This window comes from Myotis nattereri (assembly GCF_964212035.1).
Source record: "Myotis nattereri genome assembly, chromosome: 5".
Classification (NCBI taxonomy): Eukaryota; Metazoa; Chordata; class Mammalia; order Chiroptera; family Vespertilionidae; genus Myotis; species Myotis nattereri.
In genome coordinates this window covers 92,336,267-92,355,167 of record NC_138080.1, presented here as the reverse complement: position 1 = coordinate 92,355,167, position 18,901 = coordinate 92,336,267, and the positions used below count along the sequence as shown (strand labels likewise).

Sequence of the window (18,901 nt, the reverse complement as noted above, 5' to 3'; positions counted from 1 at the left end):
AGAAACAAATTTATATTGTTTAATCTACTCAATCTATGGTATTCTGTTATGGCAGCCCAAATGGACTAAGACAAATAGTGACAAACACTATGATAAAAATAAAAGAGTGTTATTATTAGAGAGTTATTATTTAACCCTGACTCTAGCCCCAACCCGGGGAGCACCTACTGGTGTGTGGTTAGGGAGGCCTCTCTAAAATGATGGCAAGTGAGTGGAGACCTGGATGCCAAGAAGCCAGTGAAGGGAACATTTGGAGGAAGGTTATTCTAGGCAAAGGGAAGAACAAAGCCAAAGGTTTTGAGGTGTGTTTGAGGAAAAGCAAGTCCAGGGTGGCTGGATGGCATGAATGAGGTGAAGAGAGGTGGGTGACGAGCTCAGACACACAGGAAAGAGCTGGTTCATGCCGGGTCTTGTAGGCCGTGAGGAGTATAGATTTTCTCTAGAATTGTCTTCTAGTGACAGGAAGTCCTGTAGAATATAAGTAGAGGATGACATAATGTGATTTATTCTTTTGAAAGTTCATTCCAGTTGCAGTGTGGAGAATGGATGACCTGGGGACAAGAGGAGAAGCAAGAAGCTCAGGGGGGCTATTAAATAGAATAGGTAAGAGATGATGCTGTCTTGGACTAAGACAGTGCCAATGGAAGTAGAGAGTAGAGATGAGTTATTTTTTTGAAATGAGACACTTGGACTGGCTGACCTTTTGCATATGGAAAGTGAGGCAAATAAATCAAGGATGATGCAAGTTTTTGGCTTGAGCAAATGAGAAATGGTAGTACCAGTTATTAAGAAGGGATGATGGGGTAGACATTGATGTATCCTTTTGATATCAGGGCAAAGAATCAAAACTTGTTTTGGACATATTAATTATGAGATGCTTTTTAGAGATGCCTGGCCAAGCAGAGATGCCATGCAGGGAGGTGTTGGATCCACAAGTTGGAAAGAGGGCATTCAAGAGCTGTGGATATCCATTTGGGAGTCAACAGTGTGAAGATCATATTTAAAACTTTGAAAGTGGGTGATGTCACCAAGGAAAAAAGTGCTGGTGGAGAAGAGGCAGCCAACCTTCATCTCTATGCCCACCACTGACCAGTGGTCATGGTCATATGCCATCACACAACAATTTCAGCCCTCCCATTCCACTAAACTAAACAAACATTCATGGTCTCTTTGATACGAAAAGTGTTACCCTAAAGAATAAGGGACTACAAAGATAGGCGACTAATATATAATGTCATCTCTCAAGTTGCTCACAGACTGGTAAGGAAAGAGTAACAACAATGTAAAAGATAGAATATGTGAATGTATTTCCAAAGATGTGGAGGGGTTCTTCAAAGGATACACTTGGGAGCACTTCATGAAGGGACAAGAAAGTGGGTAATTTTTCCTGCTTAGATAACAGGACACCATTGAAGACTTGAGTTTCATGATCAGATTAACACCTTTTGCTGCCCATTCATGATGTAGTCATCCTCCTGTGTCTAGCTGAAACCTCACCTCATCTACAAAGTGTTGTCCACCATCTGCTACCACTCACTTTCCATCTTTAAGTTTGTGTTTATCCTTTAGTGCTGATCCATTTAGCACATGATGATACACTGTCTCTTTCAATAGCTTACTGCAGGAACACCTTACTTCTTTAACTGCTCTATAAATTCCTTCTAAGCAGGTCTTATAGACTTAAACCCATCATCTCTGGCTCAGAGATAGGAACGTAAGAGCCCCCAAGCAATGCCTGTTGCTTCAAAAGCCACTTCTTCATGGAATTCTTCTCTGACCTCTGATTAGATCAGGCTCCTTTGTTCCAGGCTCTCATACAATCATTTTCTAGCACACTTCTGTATTTTTAACTATGCACCCGACCTGTGACTATTTGAATAGGCTATGTATTCCCACGGGCTGTAAGTTCCCAGAGAGCAGGGACCACCCCTGATTTTGCTCATAGTTGTATCCCTAGTTTGTGTGCAATCTCTCAAGTTGAAAAATTTGTTGAAAAATTGAATAGGTGTTCAAGGTTAAAGGGCTTAAGCAAAGTAGCCTCTGGCATGGTCCAACTGTTAGTCTGAAATTTCTGAAAGAGCAATGAGATTCACACAGCGAAACTATCTCACAAAGGGAGTTGCTCCTGATGAACTCTTCGGCTTAGGAACAGTTTCTCAGAGAGGCTCTTCGATGGGAAAGAGGCCCCTTGAAGATAATTTATCATCACGTAGGGCCTTCAAGTCCCCCCTTTCACACAGCTGAGCAGGAGGCAAAGCAGAGTGTTCCCAACTGTCAGGAGGAATAAGCACGTTGGCAGCAGCTACCCATCTTCTAGGCAGATGGAGGGACATATGTATATTTACATATATATTTCCTAACCAATAGGTTCCAGAGAAAACATGAAAACTCAAGAACACGACTGGAAATCAAGGGGCTCTGAAGGAGTTTAATTCCTTAAAGGAAATTAGCACAACTGTTTTTTTCTTTTTTCTTTCTGTAGAGGACTTCAGGAGAAAACAAATAGTATTATTTGAATGACCAAACTTTCTTCCCTAAATATGTAAATCTCCTCTTCCAAATTAGGTACTTCTAGGATTTCTCCTAAGAAATGCTTTTCTGGGGCCAGACAAAAAGAGCTTTGAAATGTATATTTTTGAAATGTATTGATTTCAGAGAAGAAGGGAGAGGGAGAGAGAAATAGAAACATCAGTGATGGCAGAGAATCATCGATTGGCTACCTCCTGCACTCTCCATTCTGGGGATTAAGCCCATAACCCGGGTCTGTGAACCCCTGGTTTATAGGTCCACACTCAACCACTGAGCCACACCAGCCAGGCTCTTTTTTATTTTAAATTTATCTTTATTATTGAAAGTATTACAGGTGTCCCCCCTTTTGCCCATAGACACCAGCCACATAGGTCTATTTCTTCTCTTTCTCCAACAGGCCAACCTTGTTCTCCTCTAAGAACTTTGTCATTGTGTGTTCTTGGCAGGTAACAGTAAATGTTAATGAATAAAAAGACTAAGGTACGCCAATTATGCCCGAGCAGAACCCCATAACTTGTGTCTGCTGTTTGAGCCACATGTTTTGGAGACAATATGATGGCTTGAAGATTTATTGCTTCTGATTCTCGCTTTGTTCATGCAAGTATATTCAAGGACAATGGTTTGCAATTTTATCCACTACACACACTTATCTCTCCAGGCTTTCTTACAGCTGCAGCAGGTAACCATGCAACCCAGCTCTGGCAGCTGAGCAGCAGGAGTCTGGTGAGGCTTCAGGAAAGCTATTGCCTTCTTGATAAAAAGGTACAGACTCAACGGTTATATGTCTTTTGTCCTTTGACCTTCTACCCTTCTCCCTGCCTGGAACACAGACATGACGCTGGAGGTGAAGTTATCCCGTGTAGCAGGTGCTGCAGGTGCTTTCCTCATAACCTGTTGATACTCACCGTTCCCGTATTCACCATGGGGTTCCTACCAAAAGCTCCTGTGGCTCTGACCTGAGGGGTTTTGGAGGCTACAGGATCATGCTTAGCCGGCATGTAGCAGGTTGGAAGTGCCAGAGTCAGTGACCCTAGGAGCAGCCCTCAATGAAAATGGGAATTGGTACATAAACATCCCAGCTTCTTAGCCTCCAGGTGGGACAGATTTGAGGCATGAACTACATTCACTGGCGGCAGAGCTCCCTGAGGTCCTGGGTAGGAATGAACATCAGCTACCCACAGCAGTAACCCACTCCTTAAGGCATCCCGTATTGACTTCCTTCTTTTCTGTCTCACTTCCCCACTCCCCTAACTGCCTGGGCTCACTTTCCAGATAAACTACTTGCACATTAATCCTTCTCTCAGGGACACTTGGAAGAACCCAATTTAAGACATCTTGTGACCATGCAGATGAAAGCCAGTTACTAAGGGGGGAGAGGAATCTAGAAGGAGCCTGAGTCCTGAGACTTGTGCCTCTATACTGGCCTTGTTCTACATTCCTCTGGACTTTCTATTGGGAGAAAAACAAACCTCTTATTTGCGTAAGCTACTACAATTGGGTTTCTACAGCACGCAGTCAAATGCACTTGTGACTGAGAGAGATCTGGAGGAATTGGGGGTCGAGTACATATGCAACCAGTCTTCAGCTGGACATGGCTGCTAGCAAAGCGGACACTGATGACTGGTCCTACACTGTGTGGCATGGTACAGCTAGCACCCTGTTTTGTTGCTATATTTAATCTTCATATTAATTTGTGAGGTAGGTGTTATCAACCCCATTTTACTAAAGTCCAGAGGCCAAGTTCTGTATTGGCTAGTGAAATCAAAATTCCAAAGCAGTGAACTTTTACCACAGGGAGATATGGGCTGGGTTTTCATTCCAAGGAGTCTGTGGCATTTAAGTAATGAGTCACACCTCTGTTTCCTTTGCTTGTCTTCTGAGATCCTGTGCTTTTCAATCCTCATCCTTCACTCCTAATTGGGCTGCAGTTGCTTGCTTCTAACAGAGCTACCCCTTTCAACTGCCAAATCTCATCACAAACTTTATGAACCAGTCCTATGTAGGTCTGTGCTCAAGCACTGGCCTTTGCCAGGAATGCCTTACTTCAGAATGGGAAACTCCTGCATTTGGGCCCAGCGAGGATGGTCTGCTAACTGTCCTCATGGTAACTGTGGGCAGGACACCCATGTAAGTATGAATCAAAGTACCGAAAACATAAATGCTTAGCAAATATTTGTAAAATTACAATGGGTAGCCACGGGGGCATTCAACTTGAATCCAAACTTACTCCTGCTTAAATTAAAATCATTAGCATCAAATTCCAAGACACACAAAACTGAATATATAAGCTACAGAAGATTTCAGACAAATAAAATATAATACATTAAATATTTTACACTCAAGAATGACTTTTTCTTTAAAAAAGAACAAAATTATAATGTATTCACTGAAATGGTGACCATTTAAACATCATCTGAACCATCTATATATATAAAAGCCTAAGCGACCATTACAACCGACTGACCGGTTGCTATTATGTGCACTGACCACCAGGGGGCAGATGCTCAACACAGAAGCTGCCCCCTGGTGGTTAGTGTGCTTCCACAGTCAACCTTCTGTGGCCAGCCAACCTCCCATGGTCCCTCCTCTCAGCCAGCTGGCCAACCTCCTGCAGTCCCTCCCCTGGGCCGGCTGGCCCTGAGATTGGCCCCAATCGGGGTAGGGGGGGTGACCAGCCAGGCTGAGGGACCCCACCCATGCATAAATTTGTGCACCAAGCCTCTACTACCAAATAATACTCATTTACTTTTATGGACTGTGCTGAGAATCGACAAGTTTATGCATAAGGCTGAGCATTTTCAACCTTACTGGCCTAGATGAGAAGAGATTGTGTTCTCTTACTGGTGATTTGGGAAATATAATACACTTGTGTTGTAACTGCTGGTGTGTGGAGACAAGACTGGCTGGACTCTGGAAAACGGGCATGCCGTGCTCCCATGCCACGCTGGGACACAGGAGACAAAGTCTGATCTAGGGTGAGACTATATGCAGGGCATGGAGAGTACTATACCAAGGGCTTCACGGAGGTTGGAGGACTGAAGGGAAAGCAGTGTGCTTTGACTTTAAAATACATGATAAGTGAAGCCAAGAAGCCAGGGGCCTTCTCACAACCATTCCAGGTCAGCAATTCCCAAGATGTTTATATCAAGGTAGTTAGTTGGTAGGAAATACAGTTGCTCCTGGGCCTGACTTAAGAATTAACCTATCATGACAGACACAGCTTATCAGCTCAAAATATGCCTGTCTGGTTTCAGCTGGTAAAAAAATCTATAAAAATGCTTACATGTCTATTTTTAGAGAATTTATTTCACAAAGCCACTATTTCATAAAGACAATAAAGTTCATTATATATAAGACAAAATTTATAAATGAGATTAATATTTCAAATACATTTTATTGAGTATAGGCATTTTCACCAACTATAAAATCCAATGAGGCAAAAGGATAATTACACCAGTTATTATCAAAAGACTTTTAGAGTATAGTTTAAGTTCAAAAGGTTAAAGATTTTACAAGATAACATGAGACTATTAATTATATATGGAGTCTTTTCATTAGATACAGAAAATATTAGTGTGATTTCCTTCCTCTTGAAAACTAGCTTTAAAAATATCAACTCTGATTAAATTTTGACCTAATTTAATTTCTTATCAATGACACCTGGAATATTCAAAGTAAACTAGTTACTTTGGCCACCAACTTAAGTCATCATTATGCTTCTAAAATAATATCCAGGATACACTGGAATAGCTGGACTTAATTCTTTTATAGTATTGTCTAAACTTATAGTTTTTTTCAATATTTTCTGTATTTTTACGAAGCCCTGTTTTCCATGGCCTCGATCATTAAATATCTACCTTAGGGCTCCAAATACCATGTCCATTATGGGAACATCAGGGGTAAATTCATTCTCTTTAATGTGACAAGCTACATTCTAAGAAATGCCCCCAGAGATGCTACTTTCGGACAGAATTGGGGTACTATCTGAAGATATGAGAAATGTTCAGGGGACAGATCTCAAACAAGGGATTTTGAAAGTTTTAATTTTTCAAGAGAAACATTCTGGGAAGGGAAAAGTGCTCTATAATCTAGGATATGTTCCAGAGCCCCTAGTCATAGCCAAATGTATGGAAGCAATCTCCTTAAAGAAATACAGGTCGATGAGCCAAGGCAAGCTTTGGCTAAATGACTGGTAGCCTTTGTTTGGCTCTGAAGGTTTCCATGGAAACAGAGAGACAGAAGAGGCTGTATTATCATATTCATCCCTAAAGCCATCTGATACAACTGTGCATGGATTCATTCGTGCCCTCCAGAGCAGAGGTATTATTTCCGATAAGCCCAGACAAAGGGAGGCATGAATTCTATCTGGTCACACTTGGGATTTCCTACCTTTCTCCATTTGATACCTTAAGTTAAAATTCAGATAAAACCTCCTCTGAACATTTCCCTCAGGACCCACTAGTTCAATAATGCTTCAATAATCAGAAGCCAAATGAAGAAACGTGAAGTACCAAATGGAGCTCCACTGCCAAGTTCTTAAAATTATGTGACACGAAGCTTCCTATAGCAAGTAAATTATTCTAAAGAGTATTTACAATCCATTATATCAGATCTCAGCCAGACAAGAAATAGTGTCTTAAGTGTTTATTACACACAGTTGAATCAGGTGGCATCACCCGTAATTTTTATTCTTCTGTATGTCTTGATTACTTGTATGTATGTGTATATACATCTATCAATATATGCATATGTATTTAATATATTTAATATAGTAACGTACATCACACACCATTATCTAATCTCATTTCAGGTTAGTACATCCCAGAGAGGCCACAAAAGCAGCCCTAGCTCAATTCTTTATCTGAAGTATACAAAAATAAAAACCTCAACAACAATAAAATATAAACAAAACCAACAAGATAAGGAGGCAGGCATGCGACTGTTAGCACCATATTTAAGACCACAGAGGGCAGGAAGGTTGACAGAGATTTGAAGAGGAATCCAGCTCTGGGTTTCCCCTGGGAATGGGATCCCAAACACAGAACCCTCTTGTTGAGTCCAGTACTTTTAAAAAGGGAAAGCCTGAGAAATTCTCTTAACAGAAGTGTCAAAATCCATGATTTACCAGAGACAGATGATTTGACACTGTTTCTTATTCTAAAAGCACTGAAGACGGTATTCCTTAGAAACAAATCGCTCACTTTGGAGAAATCACTGCCAGCTCAATGACACCTCAGTAAGTTAAAAAGACGTGACATATCCCCCCAAGGGACCACTTTACGCATGGAAAGTAGTTTACTAAGGAGCAGTTAGCTCCCTGATATCTGTGTAACAATACAGGCCTGAGCTACACTGAAAAGATTCAACCTAGCACATGCAATTGCATACTCCACAAGGCAAAACGTCCAAAAAACACCCATACCTTTATGCACTATGGCACTGGTGTAGAAATCTAAACTACAGAATAAAGTCTCAACTTGGTCCTTTCCACAAAAAGGGACTAAAAGTCCAGAGACGGGCTTATTTAGAGATGTGCTAAAGATTTCAGTGGACTAAAGTGATAATGCTAGAAACACATTATTTAATGCAAATCCCTCATCTTACTGGTAGGAAAACCGAGGTCTCAAGATACACGTCAGCCCGAACCACCGGAAGAACGGTGACCAGAAGGGAAGCCATGGAACTCGTAGGGTGGCGCTTTCCCCATCACTTTTCCCTCTCAGGTTCCTTTAAATCGGAATGCCTATCAGCTACTCAAGATTGAGGAACATGACTGAGAAATATCAGATAGGAAAAATGCTGCATTTTTACAAAGATTTTGGCAATACTGTATGTTCTGATGTGCTTAATTTGAACAAGGGGAAAACCCCAGTCGTCTCTTGGTAAAAATGTTATGTCCTGCGTGAAACAGGCTCCCTATTCCAAGAGCAGTTTTTGTAGGTACTGGGAGCTCACAGCTGGTTTTCGTATGGCCCATCTTTGTAGTTAGAGTTGGCCTCTGCAGATCCCATATCGTCAGGTGGGCTGAAATGACTGCTGTCTTGAGAATCTGTACCAATACTTTTGGTTTCTGACTGAAGGTGAACAGAAACCTGAACTGCTATTTCCTGGCCTGGTTCATTCAGAGAACCATCATCTGAATCTCCTCCTGGTGAATTACTCCGTCCCATCTCTGGGTTAATGACATAGATGGCACCTTGAGCGTTCAAGGCAGGTCTCTCTTTAATTCTTTCTCCCAAGTCATCAGGGTCATCCATTCGCACAGCCTCAAACATCTCTTCAACAAATGCCCTGCAGTTTAGAATAAGGGGTGGAAGAGGGACGCTTCGTGCCAGTTCTTCTATGTAACGAGCAAACTCCATGGTCTTAAATTGTGTGACTTTGGCGAGCTCCAGAGTTTTAGCCGAGGTGATGATGGGGATGCGTTTTGCAATCTCAAAGGCCTTCTGAAGTTTCTCGGCCCCTTCGGTTCTGAAGAATTCATTGATAGCCTTTTCGGTCTTACGCAGATGGCTGCTCATCATGCAGAGCCGTGTGACATTCAAGATGAGAGTGATCGTAAAGGCAATCAGACAAACAATCATGTAGTAGACACTCATGTCTCCCGAGGTGAAGATAACACGCAGGGTGACAGAGTAGGAGGCACGAATTGGAGACGTGACGAAACATGTATAGAGCCCACGGTCATCAAAGGCTACGTTGGTGATATTCAGGAAGTTATCAGAAACCAACCATTTTCCACCTAATAACCCAAAAGAAATAAAAACATTACAGCATAAAGAATATTACCACTAAATATGCCAACTGGATTATCAATATTCCTTTTCTTCATGAGAATATTTTAACTCATCTATTAGGTTCTGCTATTTGTTCAAATCAATAAGAAAGGGCAGACTGTTACATCCAGGGTCAGAATTTAAATAGCTTAGAACTTAAAAGGGAATCAAGGTCTTCCTTCCAGACAGTAAAGATTATCATAGCTACCTTTTCACTACTAAACGTCATAAGCCTTTCAGGGAGACAGGTCTATATAATACTTAATGATTAATCTTAAAAAAATGTTTCTATGTATGCAGGTATACCTTGGAGATATTGCAGGTTCCGTTCCAGACCACCTAAATAAAGCGAGTATTAGAATAAAAAAAATCTAATTATTTTGCTGGTGGTCTTACCTTTAATTTGTAAAAAAAAAAAAAGAAAAAGAAAAAAAAAGCAACATATGTGAAGCACAATAAAGCAAAGTACAATGAAATGAAGTGTGCCTGTATGTATATCTACACAATTTCTACCTATACATTTTCATACACTATAAGAATATGCCTCAGAAATATAAAACAATGGTCATTTCTGGGTGATGGGCTATGAATAATTTTGATTTTCTTCTTTTTATTTAACTGCTTATTTTCGATAATGAGCTTATATAAGAGACAATTTAATGAATTTGTTCAATTACTAACTGGCTAATGTGGCATGCCTTCCACATGTGAATTTGTTTTTGTTAGAAAAGATGTGTTAATTATATCTTGACTTTCTGGCAAGAGTAACGGAAGCACAAGCCAAAAGATATGTCTCAGAAGTCAGGGTAAATGAGCAGTTTGCAAAGAATAAAGTTGCCTTTAAGATGCCTGAGCTTCTGTTTTTCACCTAAAACATGTCACTTCTCTTCCATATATGAAGGTGTCTTCATTTAGCAAACACATATACAGAAAAGCAAAGCACACTGACCACCCACCTTGATGCAATGTCCTTTAATAACTTGGCTCTGCCTGCACAATTCTTACATTTGCAGTAAATTCTCAGTGTACTCTGTGTACTTTAATTGTGACAGTCATTCAAAGATGAGATCAAGGGCCTAACCTGGAATGTAGGTGTGAGTCTCAATGACTACAGATGGTGTCCCAGAGGAGGCTGGATGACTGCTTAAGCCTCAACCGAATCCTAATCGTCACGATCTCTTTAATCCCTGAGATTCTATGGTTCTGGATTATTTTAGAGGCACATCAATTAATAAGCACTTTGGATTGTGCCCATGTTTTTTACCATCAAAATTTATCTAAATTCTACAGTTATATTTAGGAGTCATCATTTCACCAATGTAAAAAGAGGAGGAAAGTATGTAGCTATAAATATAGTCATTATTCCTCAAGCTTTTGTCTTATAAACTTGGGCTATGAAAAGGCTAATCCAGGAATCCAAGGTCTGATGAACTACATAGACTCCAATAATCAACTACTGTGCTTTGACCACAATCTAAACTCTCCAGCTCATTTGCTGATAATAGCTCAAGATTTATGAACCTTATACTAGACTGGCATGCTCTTTAAACTCCTCTCACTTGAGAGTCATAAAATTTAATACAATTTCCTAGAGCTGTTGTTGAAAGTATCAATGATAGATGTTAGTTTAATGGTTTTTAAAGTAAAGGCAAAATAGGAAAATAAAACTGCATTTCAATTGGCTGGTCTCAACTTAACCTAAGCTTTGTTTATGCCGTCAGTCAGTACTAATTACATTAATTGAATAATGCAAATCTCAGATGCATTTGGTCAGGATCCAAGAGACCAAAAGAAGTGAGTCTAGGCCAGTGAGTACAAATGTGGAACCCCGAGTCATGTTCAATATATACATTCTGGGCACCACCCTAGAGATTCTGATTAACAGGCCTATATTCTTAAGAAGCTAGTTAAAAATACACTCTTCTTCCTAATAATTCAAACACTTCAATTCTTAGTGGCCAGTTACTCAGTTTGTAGATGGTTAAAATGTTTAGCATATACTTTAGAAGGAAACATCACTGTCTACTTCTGTTTTCTACTCTAATGTGAATAACCAAATATCCTTTATAGTCCAAGGGATTAGACCATCTTTCTAGCAAGAAAGATAAGGGGGCTTTTCCAAAAGTGTACCTTCTGAGGATCCTGGATTTAACCTTTATCCCAATGATTTTTCATGGTGATTTCTTTTTGAGGTGCTTTAACCCATGTGGTCCTCAAAAACATCTTCCTAACAGAACACTAGTTCAGAAAACAGTATTCTGATTAAGATGTGTTTACAGGTCTACAGACAGCAAAATCAAATAAAAACCTGTCAAAAGGTAGAGTTTGGTCACATTTTTGTGTGATTTTTAAGATGGAGATACAAAAATTATAAGAGAAATTTTCCTGTTTTCAAGTAAATTAAGTGTATAGAATAGAAAAAAATGAACTAGGAGGGTGTACAGAGCTCCTCCTCAATGCCCTTGTAATTATCAGAGGCTCTTAAAGTTTTATGCACATATGTATCATCATTCAAAACCAACAACCTTGAATTTCCGCTAACATTTTTAGTAACTCATTTCTGAGCAAATTTTAAAAAAAACTTATGACAAATTTACTTAAGTCCAGTCAAAATTCTTCTTGCTAAATTCACACAGGGCCACCAAACTGTACTATCACACTACAGTCTAGAATGGTCTCCCTGGACCTGTGCAGTGCATAGCCTGAACAGCTGTATGCAGCAGCCCTGATGAAGCTGACCTTCAACAAAAAAAGGAATCAACTCACCAAGAGGCAAGAAATGAGCTCACAGTCATTATATGAACACCTTTTAAATTTATAACTATTCCTTATTTTTTTCTTCTTCTGGTTAGGTAATTATAATTAATTTATTTTTTCTGATAGGTATAATATTCCAGGCCTTTCAAAAGTTTTAACTATTCACCTTACCTTTGAGATTTCTTGTTGAACATGCTATAAAACCAAGAAGAAAGAAGTAACAGGAAATGAGTAACCTTGATTAATTATACCCTGGCATAGTTACCTCTGCCTCTGTCATCCAGATGCTGTCCTTTTGAGTTGTACCAATGGATATCTTCATAGTGGTTGACTGTGAGAAGACACTCGATTGAAACACTAGCTCCCTCTTTGGCTATGATAACATTATCACCTGAGTGGGAGCCTGCTGAGAGTTCCAAGCTTGGGGGAAATGACACATTGAAAGAACTATGATTTGCTCCATTATGTGGGTCCATTTGGTTGAAGTCTCCATCTTCCAAAACAAAAGCAGCCGGTACAGTAACACTCACTACTAAAGTGAATAAACAACAATGTGGCTTCATGGGAAAAGGGGAGACAATCTTATTTAGATTTGGAGAACTGAAAAGTTTCTATACTATAACGAGAGTACAGTGGGTAATTTATTGCTTGGTATTGGAGTTTTCCAGAAAAGTAGTAGATCCAAATGTATTTTGAAGTCTTCAAGGTTAAACATGTGAGTGAAGACCAACCTGAAAGAAAACCAGATATAAAGTTTAAACAACAAAGATGCATAGTGGGGTGAAACTCTATATTTTATAAATGAATAGATGAAAAATGGATTAGAATAACTGGTGCCAACATCAGGGAATGCAATAGAGACACCACCACCTAAAAATCTCACATAGGGATGGTAGAAAGAGCACCAAATTGGGAAATGGCAGACCTACATTCTGGTCCTAGTTTTGCTACCAACTAGCTGTCCGACCTTGGTAAGTAGCTGGGCTTGTTTTCTTATCCGCAAATAAGGGATAAAATATGACAATTTTTAAGAACCCTCCTAGTTGTAAAATGCTATGGTTCTATTTCACTCTGACAAATTCTATGCAACAGTGAGCCACTGAAGGCTAAAATATTTAGCTTAATAGTCTTTCTTTCCAAACTGTACCATTACCATCTATTGTTCTATCAATAATGTAAATCAACTGGTATATCATAATCATAACCATGGTGCTCAAAATTTGAGTAGTTCAAGTACATAGATATATATAAATAATGCAGAGACAGTTGAGATAGTTCTTTTAATATTAGAAAGAAAATTGTACTACTGTATATACATAAATATACATATACTGACTTAGGAGGCTATAGCACCCTTGGGCAAGAATGTTAGACAAAATAATTTCCTTTAATAGTTTCTTCAATATCAAGAGACAAAATATAGTACACATTTAACAGTTTGTAAGCATACCAAATTTCTAGCTCAAAGTCTGTAAAATTAGCGAAGGGAGAAATTGACATTTTAAATGACTAGTTGGTAGAAATGCAAATATAAGCTACAGGGAAAGCTTACCAAACAAATTTGAAAGGAAAGTATAATATCACAACTAATAAGCAAAATGGTATCCCAGTCTAAGAGTGTGTGTGATTATGATCATTGTCCTGGTAACGTGATTCCTCTTTTAAATCATTGACTCCCAAAGAAAAATTTCAACTCTTACTTCTATAAAATATGAGATGAAACCCCTAGCTTTATTTTTTACAAAAGCCCCAAATAATTAGTTTTGGAAATGACATTTCCTCCCACTTTACACTTTCATGATGGCTTCTTGATCATCTATACTAATAAAAGGGCAATATGCTAATTAGACTGGACATCTTCCGGACGTCCTTCTGGATGTCCTTCCTGACAAAGCCGGGGGTGTGGCCGGCCTGCAAACCGCCCACGGCCCCTAGCCCAGGCCAGCCCCGCCCCCCCAGCGGGGATCCCCACCCCGATCAGGGGCGTGGCCAGCCTGCAAACCCCATGGCCCCTTGCCCCAGCCGACCCTGCCCTCCAATGGGGATCCCCCAGCCCGATCCAGGGTCCCATTCAGGGCAGGCTAGCTGGCCCCCCATCTGTGCACCAGGCCTCTAGCCTATATAATAAAAGGAAATATGCAAATTGACTCTAACGGCAGAATGACCAGAATGACCGCTGGACCAGTCACTATTAGGCGCACTGACTACCTCTTGGTCCCTTTCCCCAGCTGGCAGGCTCCGATTGCCTGATGGCCACCCACGGCAGGGGCCGGGCCAGCAAGCGGGCGGGAACAGCCGATCTCTCGTTCCTTTCCCCCGGCTGTCAGGCACTGATCACCCAATGGTGAATGGGGAACTGGAGGTGGGCGGCGGCAGGGGGCGGGTCTGGCTGCAGGCAGCTGGGGAAGATGGCCCTGATCACAGGCCAGGCCTAAGGACTGTACCCACGCACGAATTTTGTGGGCCGGGCCTCTAGTCTATAATAATAAAGGCATAATATGCTAATTAGACCAGATCTCCTTCCGGGCCACCTTTTGGACAAAGTCAGGGACGCAAGGGAACCCCGGGTGGGTCCCAGGTGCCTGCCGGCAGTCAGAGGGAGGCCCGGGTTCCAGGTGTCTGCCAGCTGCCAGAGGGAAGCCTGGGTTCCAGGTGCCAGAGAGAAGCTGGTGCTGGCAGCCGGGGGAAGGAAAGCCTGCTTTTGCACAAATTTCATGCATCGGGCTTCTAGTATAACATAAAAAGAAATGGATCATTGTATTTTGCCATTAAACTCCTCAAAGTCTGAATTATGACACACTGTAAATGTCATTTAATTTTCATTAGCCCTTGAAAGAATGGTTGAATAATGAAAATAATTTTCTGTATCTTTCAAATTTAAGAACACACTATTTAGAATAAAACAAAAAAATTCAGACTTTGTTATAACAGATGGAACACACGTGCTTATTTTCATTTCCTCCCCAAACCCAACTAAAATGACACTAGAGGAAACAGAGCACTTGGGTGCAGGTGTCCCCCACGACTTTGATGAGGTGTTCCTGCGGCTTCATCCAAGCCGGCATTTTCCAAATTTCATGCATGCCTTCTACTGCCATAATTTTTATGCTATATCCGTGTACCAAGTTATTATTTATGTTTTTTCTTTAAATCAATTCATTATTTTACTTCCACACATTTATTTTAGAAGAAAAGTCTGTATCACATCTGTGGATAAAAGTAACTGTACACATAAACACAATAAAAACAAGGCAATGTTATTAACTTTCGGAGATACTGCCATCTGCTGAAGTCTCTGAGCTAGAGGCCTGCTTTCTTTGTAGGGAAAACAAACACAAAAACAAACAAAACAAATAACCCCCATAACTCCACTTTATTCTAATACCACCGCATTTCTTATTGCTGCCATTTCCTTCCTCCCCACCCTGCCCACCACTGAGTTTAGAACCTATTTAGACTAGAGGTATACATTTTTCATGTATTTCAGAAGTACCTACTGTACTATAGACACGGTCTCTGCCTTCATGGAGCTCAGTCTGCTAGAGGGCACAGACACTGACTAAACACACACAAAATATACAAAATGCTGCCCAAGGGAAAGTATAGGGTGCTACAGGAGCAGGCAACACGGGACACTAACCTCATTGCAGAAAGCTTCGCTGAGAAAGTGAGATGTGCAACAGGTCCTGAGGGATAAACAGAATTCGAGAATGGAAGAGAAGTGTTCTAGGTAAAGGGGCAGGGACAGGAAAAAAGCAGACGGAACACTGGTTAGGCGGTGTTCAAGAATTAGAGTGCTGGGTTGGATTCCTGATTCTAGAGGGGAGCAGTCTGGGCCAACAGCAAAGTTGGAGGTGGACTTCGGGAACTGGAGTGTGAGGCTGAAGTGAGTGAAGAAGATAACTTGTTCAAGACGAAAAGGCCACAGAACTGAGAGTCTCAAGAGTAAGGTAGATCATCTGCAGGGATGGTATGTACTCCCCAAATCAAGGCAGCTAGGGTGGAAGACACTGGGAGTGGAAGAAATGGGCTCTCTCCTAGCTCTTGAGATGCAGGAGCTTCTGGGTGATGAACATTCCCCCCAGGAGAGGGGTGGGGCAGGCAGTGTCCTGGCCGTTACTGCTGTGGAGTCCCTTCTTCATGCAGCCTCCCTGAGCCTACTCTCAAAGCCTGGCTCTTCCTCCCACATGGATCCAGTGTATACCCGGATACAGGATGGCTCTTCCTGGACCCCTGTCACCCTCACCACTATACTGCTCCCCTGGCTCTAGCACATGCTGCTCCGTACTGCTAGGCAGTCTACCCCATCTCACCTATGAACACTGTAAGCAGAGAGTCTATATTTTTTATTGCCATACTTCATAACTAGTACATGCTCAATAACTATTTAGTGATGGAGATTAGTTTAAATTTGATGAAGTATGTGATGGATCTTTGTAAATTAAAGAATGTTATGTAACAGAGATCATAAATATTCAAACTGACATGCATTTACTAGCACTTATTATATTCTCTGACACACAAAGACAATGCTAACAATCTTGAAAAAACTTAAAGGCATAATGCCTAAAGGTGTCCCTTGAACTAACCCAAAGTCTTCATTTACTATCTTGTTTTATAAGATGATGGTGGAAATAAAAGATTACCAAGTCCAGAGTTTCCAAACCAGTTTGAATATCACAATCATCTAGAGAACTTGTTAAAAATATAGATTATTGGGTCTCAACCCAGAATAAGAACCCCTGGGTTCAGACCTTGGAACTTATGTTTTTAAATTAGCTCCTGAGTGATTTTGAGGCAGAGGGTCCATGGGCCACTAATATACATCCTTATTTCCTCTACAACAGCCCTGCCTAATTGTGCTCCAGACTGAACACTTCCAATACGAGACAACGATCACTCACATTCCATTTGAATTACGATTACCCTGAAATATCATCATTGCAGGCCTCTGATAAAGGCAGGGTAGCAGAGAAGTTCAAAGTACAGACTCTGGAGCCAGATTTCCTGGATTCTAATCCTGGCTCTAATTTTAACTAGCCTTGTAACTTTTGTTAATGACTTAACCTCTCTCTGCCTCAGTCCCCTCATCTTTAAAATAGGGAAAATAATAGTATGTACTCTCATAGGACTATTGTGAGGTCTGCATGTGAGAGTCTGGCAATAGTAATCACTGAATAAGCTCCAGTTATTATTACTGTTGATAGTCTTTTCAGATACTGTGCTAAAATCTACACCTTATAGCAAAACCATTAGCTAAGATAAATAAGACATTTTTACTCAGAATACCACCAACCATTTAAAAATCTTGGGGGAGGGGGATTCTAGAATTCCATATGTAATTTTAATTTTAAATTTCACATTTTTCTTTTTCTCACTGAAAATAAGTACTTCGCAAAAATATGGATCAAACAGGCATTGCAAACTAACCTTAGACTCCAACCGTAACATGCTAACATTGTTTTTATGTGTCCTGAGTTTGTGTTAGAGAACCTTTGCTGTAATCTACCTAGCCTATGTTGTTTCCCTTTCTTGAATCCTGCCCTCTCATGCCTAGGAGGAAGCCAACCCATTGGCTGACTAATCTAATTATAATCTGTTCTTAGAATTGAGACATCGCGGGTTAGGGCTATTTGAGGAAGAGAAGGAGTATAGGGGGCTAAGGCAGCTAGGTTTGGACCACATACAAAGAGAAGCAGAGAGAAAGGACAATAGGGATGGAGAAGGGAAAGAGAGGTGGCAGAGAGGAAGAGAAAGAGAGACTCACACCCGCTGTTCTGGCTGCTGACAGAGTTCTACTTCCTGGTTCCAATAAGACTGTTTATCTCTCCCCTAAAAAACAAGCATCTTTATTCAACTTTATTCAAAATTAAAACCACAAAAATATAGACTGAATGTGCAAACAAGAAAAGAAAATGCGGGGGGATAAAATGGACACATATGTAATACCCTTTGTAATACTTTAAGCAATAAATTAAAAAAAAAAGAAAAGAAAAGAAAATGGAGAAATAGCTAGAAAGGAGAAAAAAGATTAAGTTCAGCAAGAGTGACTAAACTGTGCTATAGCTCCAGGAAGTCCTCATTATGGATCTGCACCCCGTCTCCTCCTTAGACACTGGCATGTACACAGATGGCCCATGCAGTCAAGGCTTCAGGTTCCCTGTTCTGTATGGACATAGCCAATTGCCCCTACTAGAAATTTAGAGAAACCTATAAGACAGGATCTATAAAATACTATGAACACCCTTAAACTGCTCTTAGGTTAAAGGTGGCAGAAATAACCTGGTACACTAATTTATGCCAGGAGAGTAACAATAGGTTGCACAATATCCTTATAGTCTAGTCAATAAAGACAGGCTCATTCTGGTACTTCATCCTCATACCAGAGGCATCCTGAACACAAAGGACTCCTAGTATGAGCTGCTAGAGACACAACTCATTGGGAGATAAGAGGCTATTAAGCAGTTGAGGGAGAAAACACTGACCAAGGTATATGTTCAAGGTAACAGAAGCAGACAAGAGAGTAAGGGAACAAATCAACCTTGGAATCAGGACTTATCTCTTCAAATTAAGTTTCCTTTTACTTAAGTCAGTGTGAATTGGTTTCTGCTACTTGGAACAAAAACAACATTGACTAAAACCATTCTACTCATTCTGGATTGATTTTAAAACAGCTTAGCTAAATTGGGGGCTGCAAGGGATGCTCAGTTGAACTAGGATATTGTCCAGGGGTGGGCAAACTTTTTGACTGGAGGGCCACAGTGGGTTCTTAAACTGGACCGGAGGGCCGGAACAAAAGCATGGATGGAGTGTTTGTGTGAACTAATATAAATTCAAAG

At 40.6% G+C, this 18,901-nt stretch overlaps 1 protein-coding gene across 1 annotated transcript; it reads right to left on the bottom strand.

Annotated features, from left to right (window-relative positions):
- Nucleotides 1-2,856: 2,856 nt before the first annotated feature.
- Nucleotides 2,857-12,625, bottom strand: MFAP3 (microfibril associated protein 3; the record flags this gene model as incomplete). Its single annotated transcript, XM_081091891.1, has 2 exons — nt 2,857-9,271; nt 12,328-12,625. 2 exons carry the CDS (start codon nt 12,623-12,625, stop codon nt 8,481-8,483), a joined length of 1,089 nt encoding a protein of 362 aa, XP_080948017.1. The 3' UTR covers nt 2,857-8,480.
- Nucleotides 12,626-18,901: the final 6,276 nt, after the last annotated feature.